At 32.6% G+C, this 16880-nt stretch overlaps 2 protein-coding genes across 3 annotated transcripts; one reads left to right on the forward strand and one right to left on the reverse strand.

The window, feature by feature from the left end:
* Positions 1-978: 978 nt before the first annotated feature.
* On the forward strand, positions 979-3917 carry LOC105135609 (uncharacterized). Its single transcript, XM_011040569.1, has 5 exons — positions 979-1127; positions 1622-1712; positions 2054-2256; positions 2845-2923; positions 3354-3917. Exons 2-5 carry the CDS (start codon positions 1658-1660, stop codon positions 3542-3544), a joined length of 528 nt encoding a protein of 175 aa, XP_011038871.1. The 5' UTR covers positions 979-1127; positions 1622-1657; the 3' UTR covers positions 3545-3917.
* Positions 3918-7418: 3501 nt separating this feature from the next.
* LOC105135610 (WW domain-containing protein) lies at positions 7419-14134 on the reverse strand. Of its 2 annotated transcripts, none has more exons than XM_011040570.1 (10): positions 13936-14134; positions 13441-13533; positions 12797-12921; positions 11425-12209; positions 9892-11273; positions 9369-9445; positions 9176-9268; positions 9001-9074; positions 8418-8550; positions 7419-7815 (listed from the first exon to the last, which is right to left on the reverse strand). In XM_011040570.1, exons 1-10 carry the CDS (start codon positions 14018-14020, stop codon positions 7732-7734), a joined length of 2931 nt encoding a protein of 976 aa, XP_011038872.1. In that variant the 5' UTR covers positions 14021-14134; the 3' UTR covers positions 7419-7731. The 2 variants fall into 2 exon arrangements, with proteins under 2 accessions (XP_011038872.1, XP_011038873.1); XM_011040571.1 differs by having other exon boundaries at positions 13199-13533; positions 13936-14130.
* Between the last annotated feature and the right edge of the window lie 2746 nt (positions 14135-16880).

Here is a 16880-nt window from a genome sequence, read left to right on the forward strand (position 1 = left end):
TTTTTGGTTGAATTCATGTTTCAAATCAATCAACCTTTTTTTTTGGTTGAATTCATGTTTCAAATCAATTTTTTTAAAAATATTTTTTTAAACACATTTATATCTAGGTTCACATTTATCTAGAAATAGGGTAAATTATTTGTGTCATCCTTATCCAATATGAGGTGTGCTCGAAATGGATTTCTGAATGTTTAAGTTTGGCTAAATGATTGGATCAATCCTAGGATTGCATTATTTATGAAAGTTTGGATGAGAAAAAATAAAATTGGGAAATCCAACCTCCACATTAAAATTTCTTTCTATATTTTCTATTTGAATTTTTTTCTATTTCTCTTTTTCTATCATTTTATTTTCTTAGTTTTTCTTGATGTGATTTTTTTTTACACTGAATTTTTTCTCATATATTTTTAACTTGATTTATATATATATATATACTCACTAAAAATATATAAAAAAATTAAAACAAAAAAAAGATAAAAACCATGAAAACTCCAAGAATGACTAAAATTTAGGGAAATAATTAATTTTTAGAAGAATATTTTTTTCTCTAAATTTTAGGGTTTTTATAAGAATGGTTAGGACAAATTTGGTTCAGGGGATAAATTTTTTTTAGATAATTTTAAAAAAGTGAACCACATCAACTTAGTATATTCAAAAAATTTCAAAATAAAATTAAATAAAAAAAATAAAAAATCAAGCAAACATTCTTATCCACCATTTAATTCTAGAGATTGCTAATAATAATTAAAAAAACTTTGTTTATGATAAATTATAACATGAACGAATACTTTTAAAATATAACTTGTTGTTGTAAGGTTGACTCGAATTAATTTAAAATAATTAATAATTTTTTAAAATAATTAAAATAATTTTATTTTAATATTTTTTGAAAAACAAATATTAACATATTGAATATTGAGTTTTAATTGATTAAAGTTTGAAATGACCGGCCCGTGGTTTACAAATATGATATTATGTAGTGATTTTGAAAATAAATAAAATGACGTGGCACCGCTGTTTCACAACATCCGAGGGTCACCATCACCGCCTTCCTTGAGCGCTCTTTATTCCCTGGACGGGCAACTGCCTTACTTGCTGCCTCGCCGATTGCGATCATACTCTCAAAGGTACGAACTCTTATTCTTGTTTCTCTTTTATTTTGTTTCTTTTGGTCTGCCAAGAAAATCTGAGACAAGGTACGAAAAGAAAGTTCGATTCTTCTGAATGTTGATTTCATATTAGAACCCTAACAAGAAATTCAGAGAGGATTAATATTAACAAGAAATTTTTTAAAAATTTTTTTATCTTTCTTCTTTTGGAAGGTGACAAGCTTTTGGGACCAATTGGGTTAGTGTTTTTTTTCCTTGTTTGTTTTGTTTTAAACCTTGTTTCAATTAGCCTCAACAATTTGTATTTGCTCTGTAACAATATCATGTGAAGATACTTGGTCCCTTTTCTTGAGTATTATAATTTATGGAATTAGTTTGAAATTATATTGGCTATTGGGATAACGATTGGTTTGTAGATGACTTCATTGGATGCCTTTGATGTCATAAGTGTTTTTTAAATATTGCTTTTGGTGATGGTTTATTCATTTTGAGATCATGTTTAATGCGAACAGCTAAATTTTCTGGGCACTTCCTCTGTTACAATTAAAATGGTGGTGTTCACCGCAACTACTGCCAGCACCTTTTTACCTCTATCAGCACCGGGTATAGTTTCCTCTAATTTAGCACTTCATGTATAGATATAGTTTTTTTTTTTTTTTCTTATGAATACACACACATTCATTTATATAGGCTTGGGACCAGTATTTCCGGAATTCTACATCAGCATGTTAACCACCTATAAGTTAGATGCATCAGTGATTAATATGTGTTTGTTGATCCTGGAAAGCCAAGAGAAACTTCTGTTTTGAATATATATACTGAATCCTAGACTCTAGCTGAGTTGTTATGACTGCATCCACTCTTTATTTTTCTGTTTTCTGTTGTCGGATTGATTTCCAATGTGTTGATTTAAAAACTACTATTGATTACATATTTGTGTACAGTGAAAACAAGGGGCCTAAACAACAGCCAAAACGAAGAAACAAATTCTGGTCCAGTCAGGGTTTCCATGCAGACTCAATCTTGTAATGTAAAAAGAGGACATTTTAAGGTTGCAGTATCTGGCTCAGTTACACGATTACGACCTATTGAAAGGAGAATAAATTTGAACAGAAAACACTCACCTATTATATATGCTGGTGCAATGGTGAGATAACTTATCTATACTTCATGCAACCTCCATTTGTTTGCACTGTAAATTGAAGTTACGACATTCTTGCTTTTTACAGTTATAAGGAATTGTTTGTTGCTACAACAATCAATAAGAAATATGACATTTTTTTTATATAAGCTATTTTGTGTCTCTTATTTCTGTTCTTAGGAAGAAAACAAACGGATAATCGAAGCCACACTTTGAAGCTTCTGGAAGCAATAATCTAATTGATTATTATCTTCTTGTAAATTTCTGTTTCGGGTTTATGGGTGTCTTGTTTCCTTAGTTTGATTGAGATGTATGAATTTGTACAAGAAGAAACTAATTTACAAGTACCTCCTAGCAAGAGTTAGTGAAGAGGTCAAGTCTGTCAATCATCACAGCTTGTTGAATTTTACAGTCATATATCTCTCCATGTTTTCAAGTTAATCAATTGGTGGATCGATATTGTTATTTGCAACAACCAATATTAACTGTCTATTCAAGAAAAGTCATTGATAGATACAGAAAGACAAGTGTGCGCACATATGTGCAGCAGCATCATTTTTTAAGAATCACGAACTCACTTTTTCTCTTTTGCAGAATACAAGATGTGCTGCTTCTGGGCAAACTCAAACCCTTACCAATAAGGCACCTGGAGTTACCAAAGCTCCTCAAAGAGGTAAATTACCACGTTCATATATGTTACCAATTGCATACTACAGAATAGGAAGCCTTGTTACTAGCTGGATCCATTGTTCTAACCCTATGCTGTAAATCTTAAAAAGTGAGAATCAGCTAGTTGTGGATTGGAAATTTCTTTGGGGTTTACATATTTTGGGTTTCCCTTGGTCAGTGTTGGTCCACTTCCACATTTCACCTTGTCCTCATCTTCTTGATGATTTACATGTAGTTTATTTGAATTGTTCGAAACTATCCAAGGGCACCAATGCAGAAAATGTATCATCCTAAGCACCTTTTGTGTATTTCCTTCTATGCATGATAAGTTTTAGTGAGATCAAAATATCTTGGCAGCACTTTTTCAATATTTAATTTTTGTAAATTTACGAATGTCTGACTTCTGTGTTTTACAATTGGTAATTTAACTTCAGAAACAAACAAAACTCCACGACTAGATGATGGCGGACCTGGATTCCCACCCCATCGTGGTGGTGGTGGGGGAGGTGGAGGAGGTGGTGGTGGAGGAAACTTCTCTGGTGGATTCTTCCTTTTCGGCTTTCTTGGTTTTCTAGGTTATTTAAAAGATCTGGAGAATGAGCACTCCCGGGAAAATAGGATGTGATGAAAAGGAAAAATAATTATTATTTGAAATCAATTATCTTTCAGGCCCTTCTATAACCACAGAAATGCTTAAGTTAGATAGTATATTGTTCAACCAGATGGTAGCTGAGCTCTTGATGAAAATACTAAAGCATGATGTTTTCTCATGGAATGTGCGTGCGGACTGGTTAACAATTTCTTGTGTGTTTTTTACCGCAATGTTAAATAGGCTCGTAGGCAATATAGTGATTCCAATAGCTGGTGGTGACACAATCCTTGTGATCTGGCAGTTGTAATGGCGTCGGTTTTTCCCACATCCATGTATGAACAATATTGTGCTGAAGAAATTCATCTGCATTCCTATAAATTAATTCGTTTCATAGGCTTGCTTATTACATTAGCATGAACTCCAAAAAGTGTCCTGTTATCAAAGCCTGTGCTGATTACGATATAGATAGAAGACGAAATATAAATTACAAAGCACTACAAAAACAACCGACGAACGATATAGATATTCAGCTAACCATTGATTTGGTGCCAGGTAAAGCCCTCCCCAGTAAGGTGGCCTAGATACGACTCATAAAGAACAAAAAAAAAAAAAAAGGTTAGATAAGCAAGTACAAGAGATTTTTATATAGAGGTTATAAAAGGACTAACATTAGTCATTGTTCCATTCCCACTGTCTTAACTCCAAAAATTGATGGTTCATGGCGCATGTTTAATGATAGTAGAGCCACCAACAATAATATTGTCAAATACCATTTTTAAATTCCAAGTTGGATGATATGTTAGATTGTTTGGTGGGCTATAAATTTGTTTCCAAAATTGATCTATATAGTAGTTATTATCAAATCAAAAAATGATCATGAGATGAATGCAAGATAGCTTTGAAAACACTCCATTGGTTGTTTGAATGACTTGTGATGTCTTTTGCATGATCAAATGCACTTTCTTAAAGTTCTTAACCTAAATGTTAAACTTTTTTAAGGTTTGAGTGGTGGTGTATTTTGATGGTATACTTATTTGCAGTTGTTGTTTGGAGGATTATATATGTCACTAATACCACATGTTTTCAGATTTAAGGTAAGAAAAGTTTTATAGTAATCTCAAAAGATGTTGTTTTGGTGTGGACAAGTTTTTTTTTTAAAGTTGTATTGTTTCATTACATAGGTGTGGACAAGTTTGTTTTTTAAAGTTGTATTGTTTCATTACATATAATACTTACAAATAAAGATAAAATACAGGCTATTCTTAAATGATCTAATCCTTCAAGTATTTATGAGATGAGGAGCTTTCATAAACTTGCAATCTTCTATAGAAATTTCATTTGTCATTTTAGCATTATTGTAGCTTGTATTACTAATTGTTTCACACAAAGATCACTTATTTGGACACAAGAAACACAAAACAATATTAAGTTGTTAAAGAAAAAAGCTATTAGAAGCTCTTATTCTTGCTTTACCTAATTTTGATAAAATATTTGAAGTTGATTATAATGCTTCGAGAGTCTATATTAAAGATATGCTTAGCTAATATAGATAGCATATGCTTGGCCAATATAGATAGCATATAGCCTTTTTTAATGAGAAATTGAATGAGGTAATACTCAAATATTTCACTAATAATTTGGGGTTCTGTGTCATAGTCCAAGTCATCAAGCATTGAAGCTACTATTTAACCTACAAGGAGTTTTTGATTCACATCGATCATGAAACCATTAGGTATCTACAGACTTTGAACAAGAGGTATGGTAAATCGATGAGGTATCTTCAATAATTCACCTTCTCATTGAAGCATAAGGCAGGGATACATAAAAAAATAGTTTATGGCTTAAGTCATAGGTTCAATCTATTGATAGAGATGCAAATCAACGTGGTTCGATTTGAAGAATTCAAGAATCATTACTTAAATGACTCTTATCTTGGTATCATTTATCATGAGCTATCAATAGAACAAGTTGCTATCAATTATGAGTTTTGTTTGAATAATGAATTTATTTTTAAAAGGATAAGATTATGTATGCTTTCATACTATGGAGCTATTTCTCATTAAACAATAAAATTTGGGATATTTTAGTTCTAATAAGATACTAAAACTATCCAACATTATTATTTTTATTCAAGTATAAGAAGGAATGTAATTTAGCATATCTAGAAGTGTGTTGTTTGTCAAAAAAAAAGAAAAGAAAGGGACAACAAACACAAGAATGTGCCTTTACTTGTGCCAAAACTTCACCTAGAAATAGGTGAGCATAGACTTTGTTCTTGCCATCCACGAACTTAAAGGAAGCATGACTTTATTATGATGGTGTTAGGTAGATTTTCCAAAATAACTCATTTTATTCCTTGTAATAAAACTTTAGATGTGTCACATATGGCTAATCTTTTATTTCAATGAGATCTATAAGCTGTATATAATTCCATTTTTTATAATGTCTAATAGGAATGCTAAATTTTTTGCTCTTTTTTAATGTACCTTGCGGCAAAGGATTAGCACTATCTTGAGTTTTAATGCCTTTTATCTTTAAATTGATGGTGATACTTAATTAGTAGAAATTCTAAGAATTAGAAAACATCGTACCTTTGGCTAAATTTGCCTATAATTTTTCTCTTAATGAAATTACAAATTCCTTTTCTTTTAAGGTGTTTTATGAATAAAAGCCTCTAAATATTCTTGATTTGACTCCATTAACAACTTTCAATAAAGAAAATAAAGAAAATGCAAGGGTAAGAAATTTTACAAAATTTATACAAGCTATCCATACTTAATTTAAGATGAAAATTGAGCTTTTAAATGCAAAATATAAAGCATCTACAAACCATCATAAAAACAACTTGTTTTTAAGGTAGGAGATTTGGTTTGGGTGGAGTTGACCAAATAAAGGCATTCGCATGGATCTTAGTGTATGCTTAGGATTTTGATGCATAATATTTTTTAAAACCATTTTTTACTTGTAAATATATTAAAATAATTTTATTAGATTTTTTTATATTTTTTACATTAACGTATAAAAAGCACTAAAAAAAACATCAATTTTAAAATGCACCCATATACATTTGAAAACGCAATAGCAACCGGTTATTAATTCAAAGTTAGGTGATTAGAAAATATTTACATAGATGTGGCAAAAATTAAAGGTAATGCTTATACCATACAGCTACCAGCTCATTTTAACATCTTGAGTGCATTCAATGTGAAGCACCTTGGGCCATATGATCCCAACACACTTTAGGACAGGTTTTTCTAGGAGGGAGAGAATAACATGCAGCCGTAAATGTATAGTAGGAAATGTTGACTAGCTTGTTAATTTCCAGCAAGGCCTAGAATATTTTGTAATTGTAAACATACACTAAATTAAGGATTTAGTTTCTGATTTCCAGCTAGAATTTACAACTAGGTTTCGAGCCATAACTCTTCCTTACTTCTATGTCTAAGTCTTGGCTGTAGTTTTTGAATATTGCTGTTGGGTGCTTACAGCTGCAGATGAATGTTGATAAATTAGCTCTTAGATTGTATTCCTAGTTACTCATGAACATCACTCAGTAAAATCAATTATTAGAAAAGAGTCTCTCTCTAAGATTTATGTATTTGTTCTTCACTTACTCTAAACAGAAAAGAGAGAGAAATCAAGCAAATGATATCTACGGTGGAAAAAAAGAAAAACTTTGGGAACAAGACAATTACCAATTTAGATATTGAGAGAATTAACTTTATTTTATTTTTGTTATTTGTGATCAAGAACTTCCAAAAGTTGTCAAATAAATATGATTACGTGCGTGTCAAACATCCACTTTTCCATGCCAAACCGAGCAAAAGACGGACACTTGACTAGCACATCACCATGCCACATTTCAATTGCAAAAATAAGAATACAAACACTCAATCGCAAATCCAGATTAGAAATTGATAAATGCTTAAAAATTCAACCTTTAATTAGAGAAACGTTCAAAATTTCTTACACTTTCCCCGTGATTATCTTGGCTTGAATCCGATCTCTCTCATGGGAGCATATGCCAAATTTGAACTGCGATGTTTAGCAGGAGAAGTAAACAATCGATTGCTACTCCATTTTCAAGAAAACGTTGGAGTAAAAGCAACTGTGACAACTGCCTATTCCTATAGAACAAGTGTGGAAAGAAGAAGTCCCTAAGGTCGCTGGCTTAAAATGACTACACTACAAACTGGACAGCTCACAAAATCAATGGCAACTCATTTCGTTGGCCTGGTCCAGGTTGTCTCCGAGGTGATGACATTACCATAATAGACCTGTTTTGATGATCCATCCCAATAGACCTGGACAGGAAAAGGGGGGAAAAGGGGGGGTTTTAACAAAATGCATATTTTGAATATTCTACACCATAAATGCTCCTATTGTTGTTTATTCATGCGGAATGCATTAGAGTCCAAACTTAGCAGTTGACAAAATAAAGACTTCTTAACAACCAGTATCAACTTACAACCCATCATCAAATAGTTCAAACTACATACCTATATGTTGGACATCGCATTCTTAATAATGGATTACTTTATCGAATTAAACTTTATTGAATTAAAGAGCTCATTACTTTCTCAAATTAAGAGGTCGATTCCCCTCTCTGGTTCCTAGCATGTACGGTCAGTCTATCCCTACATCTCTGCTTCCCAAAAGAACAATAGAAGCCACTGCCCACCAACATTTCCAAACAAAAAGAAAAGGGAACTGAGAACCTTTGAAACTGTCTTGCCCTTGCATTTTCCCTGAATGAAATGGCTGAGTTCAGCCTTTAAGATGACCGGATACTAAAATTATAAGCAGTTTGTGTATAAAACTAGCTTTTGCATGCATATGAAATGAGCTAAGGTTATGCACAATGATCAAAAGAGACTTAAGTGTGGAGATATGATTCCAAGGATACCTGCCAACCGGATGGAAGGCCCTTTGAGAGTTCTTCTAAATCAGGCTGCTTGTTTTCATCAGTTGGGGCCTCCGGCGGAATCAATGCAGCTTCTTTAGCTGCTTGAGCTCTCCTGCGCTTTACTCGCTCGCGCCTATATAGAATAGAACAAAAATGCTTAGTACAATGTTCAAATGAGATAAAAGCAGGAAAGAAACAATGTGTTTGGCTCCAAGCATGTGTACATTTCATATGTGCAAGCATCAATGTGCCCATAAAAGAGATAGGAAAACCTGAAATGAATGGACCAGCAAGAAAAGGCAACAAGTACGCAAATAAACTAGACAGTTTTAAGCATTTTGGCTTTAGAAAGCAAGACAGATGCGTTTAATTCCCCTAGATGAAGATTGTTTTCACCAAATGTAGAGAGATCTAGAACAAAAAAAAAAAAAGGATTTCAGGTTACAGAAATAAGAAGAATAGATAGTTTATTCTTTAATGCACATAACATAACATAAGCATCAGTATAGTTTTCCCTTTTCTACCATTCCCTGAGTAGGATTATCTTAAAACACTTGAAATCTTTTGCACCAAAATAACATACCAGTCACCACCCAGAGGCTGAAAGTTAGCATTATCCTTGGCCTCTCCACTGGCAATTTGCTTAGCATGCCACTCCTGCAATAATAATAATAAAAAAAAAAGCAAGGAAAAATCAGGGACTAGAAACAGCCAAAACTACAGTGACTGATGAACCAGGAAACCAATTATTTACCAACCTCAATTTCCCTTTGCCGCTTCTTCTCAAATATCTCATAAGCACTTTTAGGTTCTTCCTCATTCTCATTCAACTCCTCTTTGGCTGCTTTCCACTGTCAACATAAAATAACAAATTTGAACTAATTGTGGAAAGATAAGGTAGTATTCAAGATGACAACTCCTGGTCATAAAAAAACAAAACAACCAACTTACCTTGTCCACCAAACTGGAGACTTTCTTATTAGACCTCAAAGAGGGTGCAACAGCAACTGTCCGCTTTTTACGTGAAACTGTTTAAAAGAAAAAGGAAGCAGCAAAATGAGCACATGTGATAAACTACCAGATATATAATGTGCAAATACAACACCTTTCAAACTTTTTGGCTATGATTCAGTCCTCAAAATAGATAATTAGCAGATAATGCAACAAAACCAGTTAGTAGGGCTTCACATGCATCTCAGAGAGCAAAATTCACTCAGAATCACAAACACATAAGTAATAAAGACATTACTCGACAACATATTATTTATTGTGTATAAAAGAAACAACATTCAAGATGCTATCAATCTCTTGCAGAATTGTGGATTTTTGCACCCTGAAGTCTCATTTCTTCTAGTTCTCTCCCTTCCGTAACACAATTATTATGCAACTCAGGGAGTAAAGGTACGTTTTTTTAGCCTAGACAAAACCCAATCTAATTATAAAACAAGATAATCTTAGGTTAAGAAACATTTACCTTTAGTTTGAACCTTGGCACCTGTTAACAAGGCAGATGCAGTTGCTGCAGTAGAAGCAGTGACTGCATTGGTTGATGATGCATAAGCAGTCTCTTTCACACCAGCCAAAGTAGGAACTTCAGTGGTGGTCAGAGTAGGAGGAACCCCTTTAGATGCCAAATCAGTCTCAACACCAAAAGCCGAGCCACCAAGCTTCACATTCAGCTCTGCTGCAGAGTCGCCTGTCTTTATTTGATCAGAAGCAAGGGTATCATAACTCACAGGACCAGATTCAATATATGACTGAGAAGATTCTACACAACTAACAACAGGCACAGGCACTGATCCATCTTGAACATTGTAATATTCTACTGGCTGAACAGAATTGACCATAACTGAATCAGTTTCAACATATGTGCTAGGAGTTGCTACGTAATAAAGTGATGCATGTGGCACAGCAGCCTGACTTCCATCAGTATTTCCATAGAAATTACAACTTGGGACAGCAACTGTGTGTCCATAGTATTGGAAATTGAGGTCCGGATAGGTTAAGTTGTATTGTTCTGTGTAAGGGATAGGTTGGCCTGTCTCTGGATAAGATGGAAGTGGAGGATATGAACATTCAGGAGGTTCATCTGGTGGGGGTGGAGGAACTTGTTCACTATCAGGAGGGGGTGGAGGGACCTGATCGTTATCAGGTGGTGGCGGGGGAATCCATTCCTCATCTGGAGGAGGTGGAACAGTTAATGCATCCCCTGATGACGAGGACAGGTGCTCTACAGGTGGATTTGACTGAACCATTTTCTCATTCGGTCCAACATCTTCAGCACTCAAAGCATCTCCAAAAGTAGTGATGCTTGCAGGACAAAACTCTCCCTCTTCAACTTCCATGTCTACATCCATGTCAATATCTTCAGCAGGATGGAACTCAGCATTCAGATGAACAGTCCCATTCAATTCTTCACTAACTGGAGCACCACCTTCCAAATGCATGCTAGGAGATCCTGCAAGAATATTGCTAGAATGGATACCTCCATAGTCACCTTTATCATGTGAATCGTTCTCAATGCTAGTAGAAGCAGGTGAAACTTCAGATTTTGTAGTGTTCTCATGTGCGTCTGCTCCAGATTCTTCACCCATATTTTCTTGTGATTTTTCCTGTTCTTTAAAAGAATCATCCGCTGTAGCTTCAACATCACCGTCCATTTGTGCGGACACTGCAAGCTGGTAAATTTCATTGTTAATGACATCTTCTAATTGTTTAAGTCGGCTTTCGCAATGGACCCAAAACGGAAGTAAACGTGAACCATAAGTTGAAAGTGACTTGATATCAGAAAGTCTTATCTCTACTTCTAGATTATACTTCAACATCTGGTCTTCACCTTGCAGATGACTCCCATACCTAAATGACATCGGTTAAGGATTAGCAAGACAAGAAAAATTGAACATGATGAATTTACAAGTCCATCTTTTGCTAACAAACAATGCCTTATAAAAGCCAAAAGCAAATGCACAAGGCAATGAAGAATAAAAGCAGATCATAAACTCCTTACCCTTTCAATGATTCTAGTCTCTCCAACAAACTCTCACATTGTTTCATGAGACTAGTTGAAAGATCTATTCCTCTATGATCATTAGCTAGTGCATCGTGTATGTGCTCCGAAGCTACTGAACTCACATCACCCAAAGAGGTATTAACTGCAGCAAAGTTACTTTGTGTCTCCCCCTGATGAGCTTCGATGTCCCAATTTTTATCTTTCACATATTCATTTCTGTATCCTTCAACCCAGTCATTCATCTGTGGCTCATTTCCATACACTTCTGCGCTTTGAGGAATCAAATCATTACCTACTGAACCCTCTACTAGTAATGCAGGTAAAGAATTATCCAATCCAGCAACTAAAGTTGAAGTAGACAAATTTGCACCCACATGAGCAGTTTCCATATATTCAGCAGCATGTGTCTTCTGATCAGAGGTCAATTGATTTTGCTGAGCCAAAACAGCCGGTATTTCCCAGGAAGTTTCGCCAGTTTCAGTATTCCAGTAATAGTACTGATTACTCTCTTCATGCACTACCATCCTCCATCCCGAACTCACATCTCCAACAACCTGTGCATTAGAAATTTCAGTGATAGAGATTTTCTCCACCGGATCCTTTTCTTTCAATGTATCAGCTGAGGCAGTAGCATCGCTTTCCCTAGAATCACCACCTTCCAGGCCCTCTAAAACATCAACTGACATAGAATCTCTCCTCATGTCCTGTTGATCAACCTTCTGCATGGTAAGATCTTCAAGAGCATTGGAATTTCCACCTTTTCCTTCACCAATAAGCGCCTCCTGCAAAGGCTAAGTGCTTTGAGCAATGCAGGTAAACTAATAGAACATGAATATTTAATATATAGGTACAAGCACGCACTTCCTCAATGTTTGTGTGGCGTGTTGTAAGGAAAGGAAATTGTAAACAAAGTTCTTTTAGTAGTAAAATATCACTTGAACATGCTGTGTTGAAACAGAACCAGAACAGCACAGACCACAATAGTCCAGACTAAAAGTACACAATAGCTTGGACATGAGAATGAAACCAGAGTTTATTCTTGAGGAAGTCCAGGGGAAATTAGAAAAAACTTAATGTTTAGAAACACAGTTGTAGCTTGGATAAAAGACCTTCACTTTACTAATAGGCATGAGCTGCAACCATAATCCAAATTTTGAGTGCAATTTAAACAGAAAAAATTATGAACAATCAATGATAAGTCGTCCCTGCCATATCAACTGTAGTTTGGATGGTGATTTTAAAGGTTTTACAGTAAAATCAGATAATACTGAAAAGGATTCTAGGTGACTTAAAACCAAATTCAAGCCAGCTTTTGAAACATGAAAGCAATTACACCCTACACCAACTATGTTGTAGAACCCTTAGATACCTGGTCATTACAGTCAGCTGGGGAATTAACTGCAATAGAACTGTCTGGCCTTTTACTTGATTCCTCATCTAAATCATCATCACTATATTGCCCAAGTAACAGAAGAGGGTTCTGTGGCTGTTGACCTGATGAGAAGATACTACAAATATTAGATACTTTAAAGCCAAAATATTATCTAATAAGCAACAACTAATTTATCAGAACTTAAACAAACAAAGGCAATGATATTCATGCAAAACCAGGCTACTGGCCACACAAAAAAAAAAATACATAAAGAGAATGATTTAGTGAATGTGACAAAAAAATGCCAAGAAAGCATTTTGATGATAGCCACCTGTTACACATGAAACAAAATGTCAGTGGAGGCATAAAGAAAAAATAAAAAGCCAGAAACATACGAACCGATAGCAAAATATTCCAGACGTAATCTCCAAAACGCTTTGATGCTGTGAAATAGCGGATACACAATGGAAGTGATTCAAAAATTCACAGTGGCAGGGCCCGACCTGATGTGATATCGATATTCCCAGAACCACAGCCACTCTAAATTCTGAAAACAATACTTGGAAGCAAACAACATAATATGCCACCAAAACTCATGCCCTCTCTACATAATCCTTTTGAAGAAAACTGATGGAACCCACCTGAAGATGATGGTGAATTGGGTAATTCAGCACGTTGTGACGGATCTATATCCTCTCCAACTCCGTTATTTACATAGGAGCCACCCAAATCTCCTACCAAGTTTAGAAAAAAGACTGTAAAGTTAGAAAAAAAAATCCGTGTACTTAATGAAATTGAAATGATTCAACTAGTGTACTACGATTAATTCCAAATAAATGAATAAAAAGAGCATGAAAGAACAAAGAATTATTATCCGTGGTATCATTCAGGCCAAGTACAAGAACATAAACAAGTTATCAAAAATTATTAATTAGCATACCAAAAAATAACTTAGTTCTAACTTATTTCCCATTTTCCCATACCAAAATTATAGTTATAAAATTCACTAAAAAAGATTTCAAGAGCTCCATTAGTTTGGAATCTTTATATTTCCCGTTCAAATAGGGAAAAACTGCAACAATCATGCAATCGTTACAAATTTCAGATAAAACAACCAATACGAGGTAAGTGTCTACCAGAGGGTTCCGCGAAGAGATCGAGCTTGGTGCGACGGCCGGCGTTACTCAAAGCAGCAAGGCGGCGCTCTTTTCTCTTCCCCATCAAAACTCAATTTGCAGCCTACCGATTTTATGGATTGATTGATTGATAAAATTGCTCTCCTCGCTTACTAGTCTCGTCGTTTTTTCGTTTCCTTTGTTTTGATCTTTACGATTTGATTTCAAAAAATATATAAATAGAAAAAACCTAAAAGGGTGAAAATACAGGAACCAACCCAACCGAGCACTTTACTGGGCCATTATGGGTTCAAAACCCAGGCCAGGCCTGTTTAAGAATATAATAAATATTGTTTTTAAAAATATTTTTTAATTAAAATAAGATTTAAAAAAAAATATTTTTAATAATAGGGTAATAAAAAAAATTTAAAATTAATTTTAAAATAAAAATAAATTTTAGAAATACAGTTAAATTGTAATGTGAGGCCTCTCACATGGTTGATTTTTAATTTTACAAAAAAAAAAAAAGATAATAAACAATTCTAGTACATGCACTAGTTAGTTTTCTTTATGCTGTTAATGTTATTAAATATAGTAAGGTAATGAGTCAACTTGATCGCTAGTTCTAATTAATTAGGGTGTTTTTGGGATTTTTAGAATTACCTAGTAATAGTTTAAAATATTTTTTATTTAAAAATATATTAAAAAAAAATATTTATTTTTAAAAAATTATTTTTGATATCAACACATCAAAATAATCTAAAAATATTAAAAAAATTATTTTAAATAAAAAATTTAAAATTTAAAATAACGTTGTTTGCACCGTGTTTCTAAACACACTCTAAGTTTTAAAGCGATTGTGGTAAGAATACAAGTGTGACTGAGCTGATTTAACAAGTGCACATATTAATTGGTCAACCTGGTTTAAAATATTTTAAAAAATATATATTTAAAAAATTTTGATATTTAAAAAAAAACAATATTTTTTATTAGCCCAACTAAACCAGATAAACTTGCTCATTCCATAGTTTAAATCTTCATTCTAATTAAGTTTAATAACCTTGCTTTATAGAATTTATTTTTTAACCAATTAAATGATTATAGAAATAGATATTTATATGAAAGATAATAAATAAAATTTTTAAAGTAAAATTATTTTTCATTTAAATTATCATTTTTTATTCATAATTTGTTTTTCAACAATTTATTTTTTAATAGCATTATACTTCACTGAATAAAACCAACAACAATAAATAAAAGTTTAGAGAAACTATATCAATTTAAAATAGAAGGAAAAGAAAAGATTTATGTTTTTAATAAATAAAAAACAAATTTTATTATTCATGATTTTTTAACTTTTAACAAAAACATGCTTTTTTTGGAATTATTTTTTAAAACAAAAACTCTTTTAATCATGAAAACAAGCTTTAAATAAACAAAAAATCATAAATCAATTAATCTTTTTGTGGTATATATAAAAAAGAGAGCAACAAATTTAAAAATATTATATAAAAAAATTATAATAAAAAAATCATGAAGAAAGATATTATATTCTTATTCACTACTAATATCAAATTATCATAAAGATTCTAGATATGAAGCTTAGACATAATTATTCATAAAAAAAAATCAATAACATTGTAAAAAGTTAGGGACTTGGTTTAATTATGGATTCATCAATTCATTTAACACTTTTAACATTCATGGATAACATCTCATTTTTCATGTTCATTATCTCATTACTTATTTTTTTATTTTCAACTAACTAATTTTGTTAGTTTGTCTCAATGTTTATTATGTTATTTTTAGCTCATTAATATCAATTTCAATCCCAACATCTATTATACTTACTCATTTATGACTCATCCATATAATGTTTTCCAATCTCAATATGCTCTATGCCTATTTAATCCATTCATTCATTTAATATGTGTCGCACGTGTGCGACATCGCAACAATCATTCTTCATACTCAGTTATTGTATCTATCTAGCAAATATTGATAGATAAGGAATTCATCTCTTATCAATGAAAAAATAGAATAGGAGTCGTCATCTAGTATTTTGATTATTAGTAACCCTAACTGGTTTTAGAAATCAGGCATAGGGATTGGTTATGTAAATGTAAGGTATTATTACTCTAACTACACTCTATTTAAAATAAGTTATATTATTTTATTGTCTGATAAAAATCTGAGATCTTATCGTGTTTTCTAATTTGGTTCGTCTAAAGTTTAATAAAAGTTCTCGGTAAAAAGGTTATGATCTTGTTGGGTAAAAACCTAACCGTTCTAATATATGTAAAAGAAATACATTTCTAATATCAAGAATATATTTTATGTATAAATTTGTAATCTTGAATATTAAAAGAAAATAAAATAATTTTTAAAATGTTGGCGTAGTTCTCGTGACTTTAATAAACTGGTTCTTAAAGCCAAAATACATGCTAATACATATTTTGAATTTTTGCTATATGAAAATATGATATAATTTTTATTTTTATTTTTTGAGACTTGGTCGTATATATGAAAACAAAAATATTTTTTTTAATTTTCTAATGTTTTGACAAAAACAAGGTATTTTGATACTGGATTTGTATCTTTACAGTATAAAAATATAGACCGATATTAATCAAAATGTCATTAAACATTTACGCGGGAAAATAAAAAATTTTGAAATGATTTTTTTGAATTTTTTTTACTAGTGATACGACCAAAAGATTGACATTTTCTCCCAAGTGCAATAGTGTCGAAGTAATAACCCGGCAAGACCGGGGTCGAACCACAAGGAGGTTAATTGTATAAATTATAGATAATAATAATATAACAACAACAATAATAACACTAAATACTAATAATAATAGTAATAATATTAATAATAATAATAGTAATAGTATAATAATTATTATTATTAGTAGTAGTAGTAACAATGATAAAGAAGAAGAAGAAGAAGAAGTTGATGAGAACTT

Source organism: Populus euphratica, unplaced genomic scaffold (assembly GCF_000495115.2).
Source record: "Populus euphratica unplaced genomic scaffold, PopEup_1.0 scaffold47.1, whole genome shotgun sequence".
NCBI lineage: Eukaryota > Viridiplantae > Streptophyta > Magnoliopsida > Malpighiales > Salicaceae > Populus > Populus euphratica.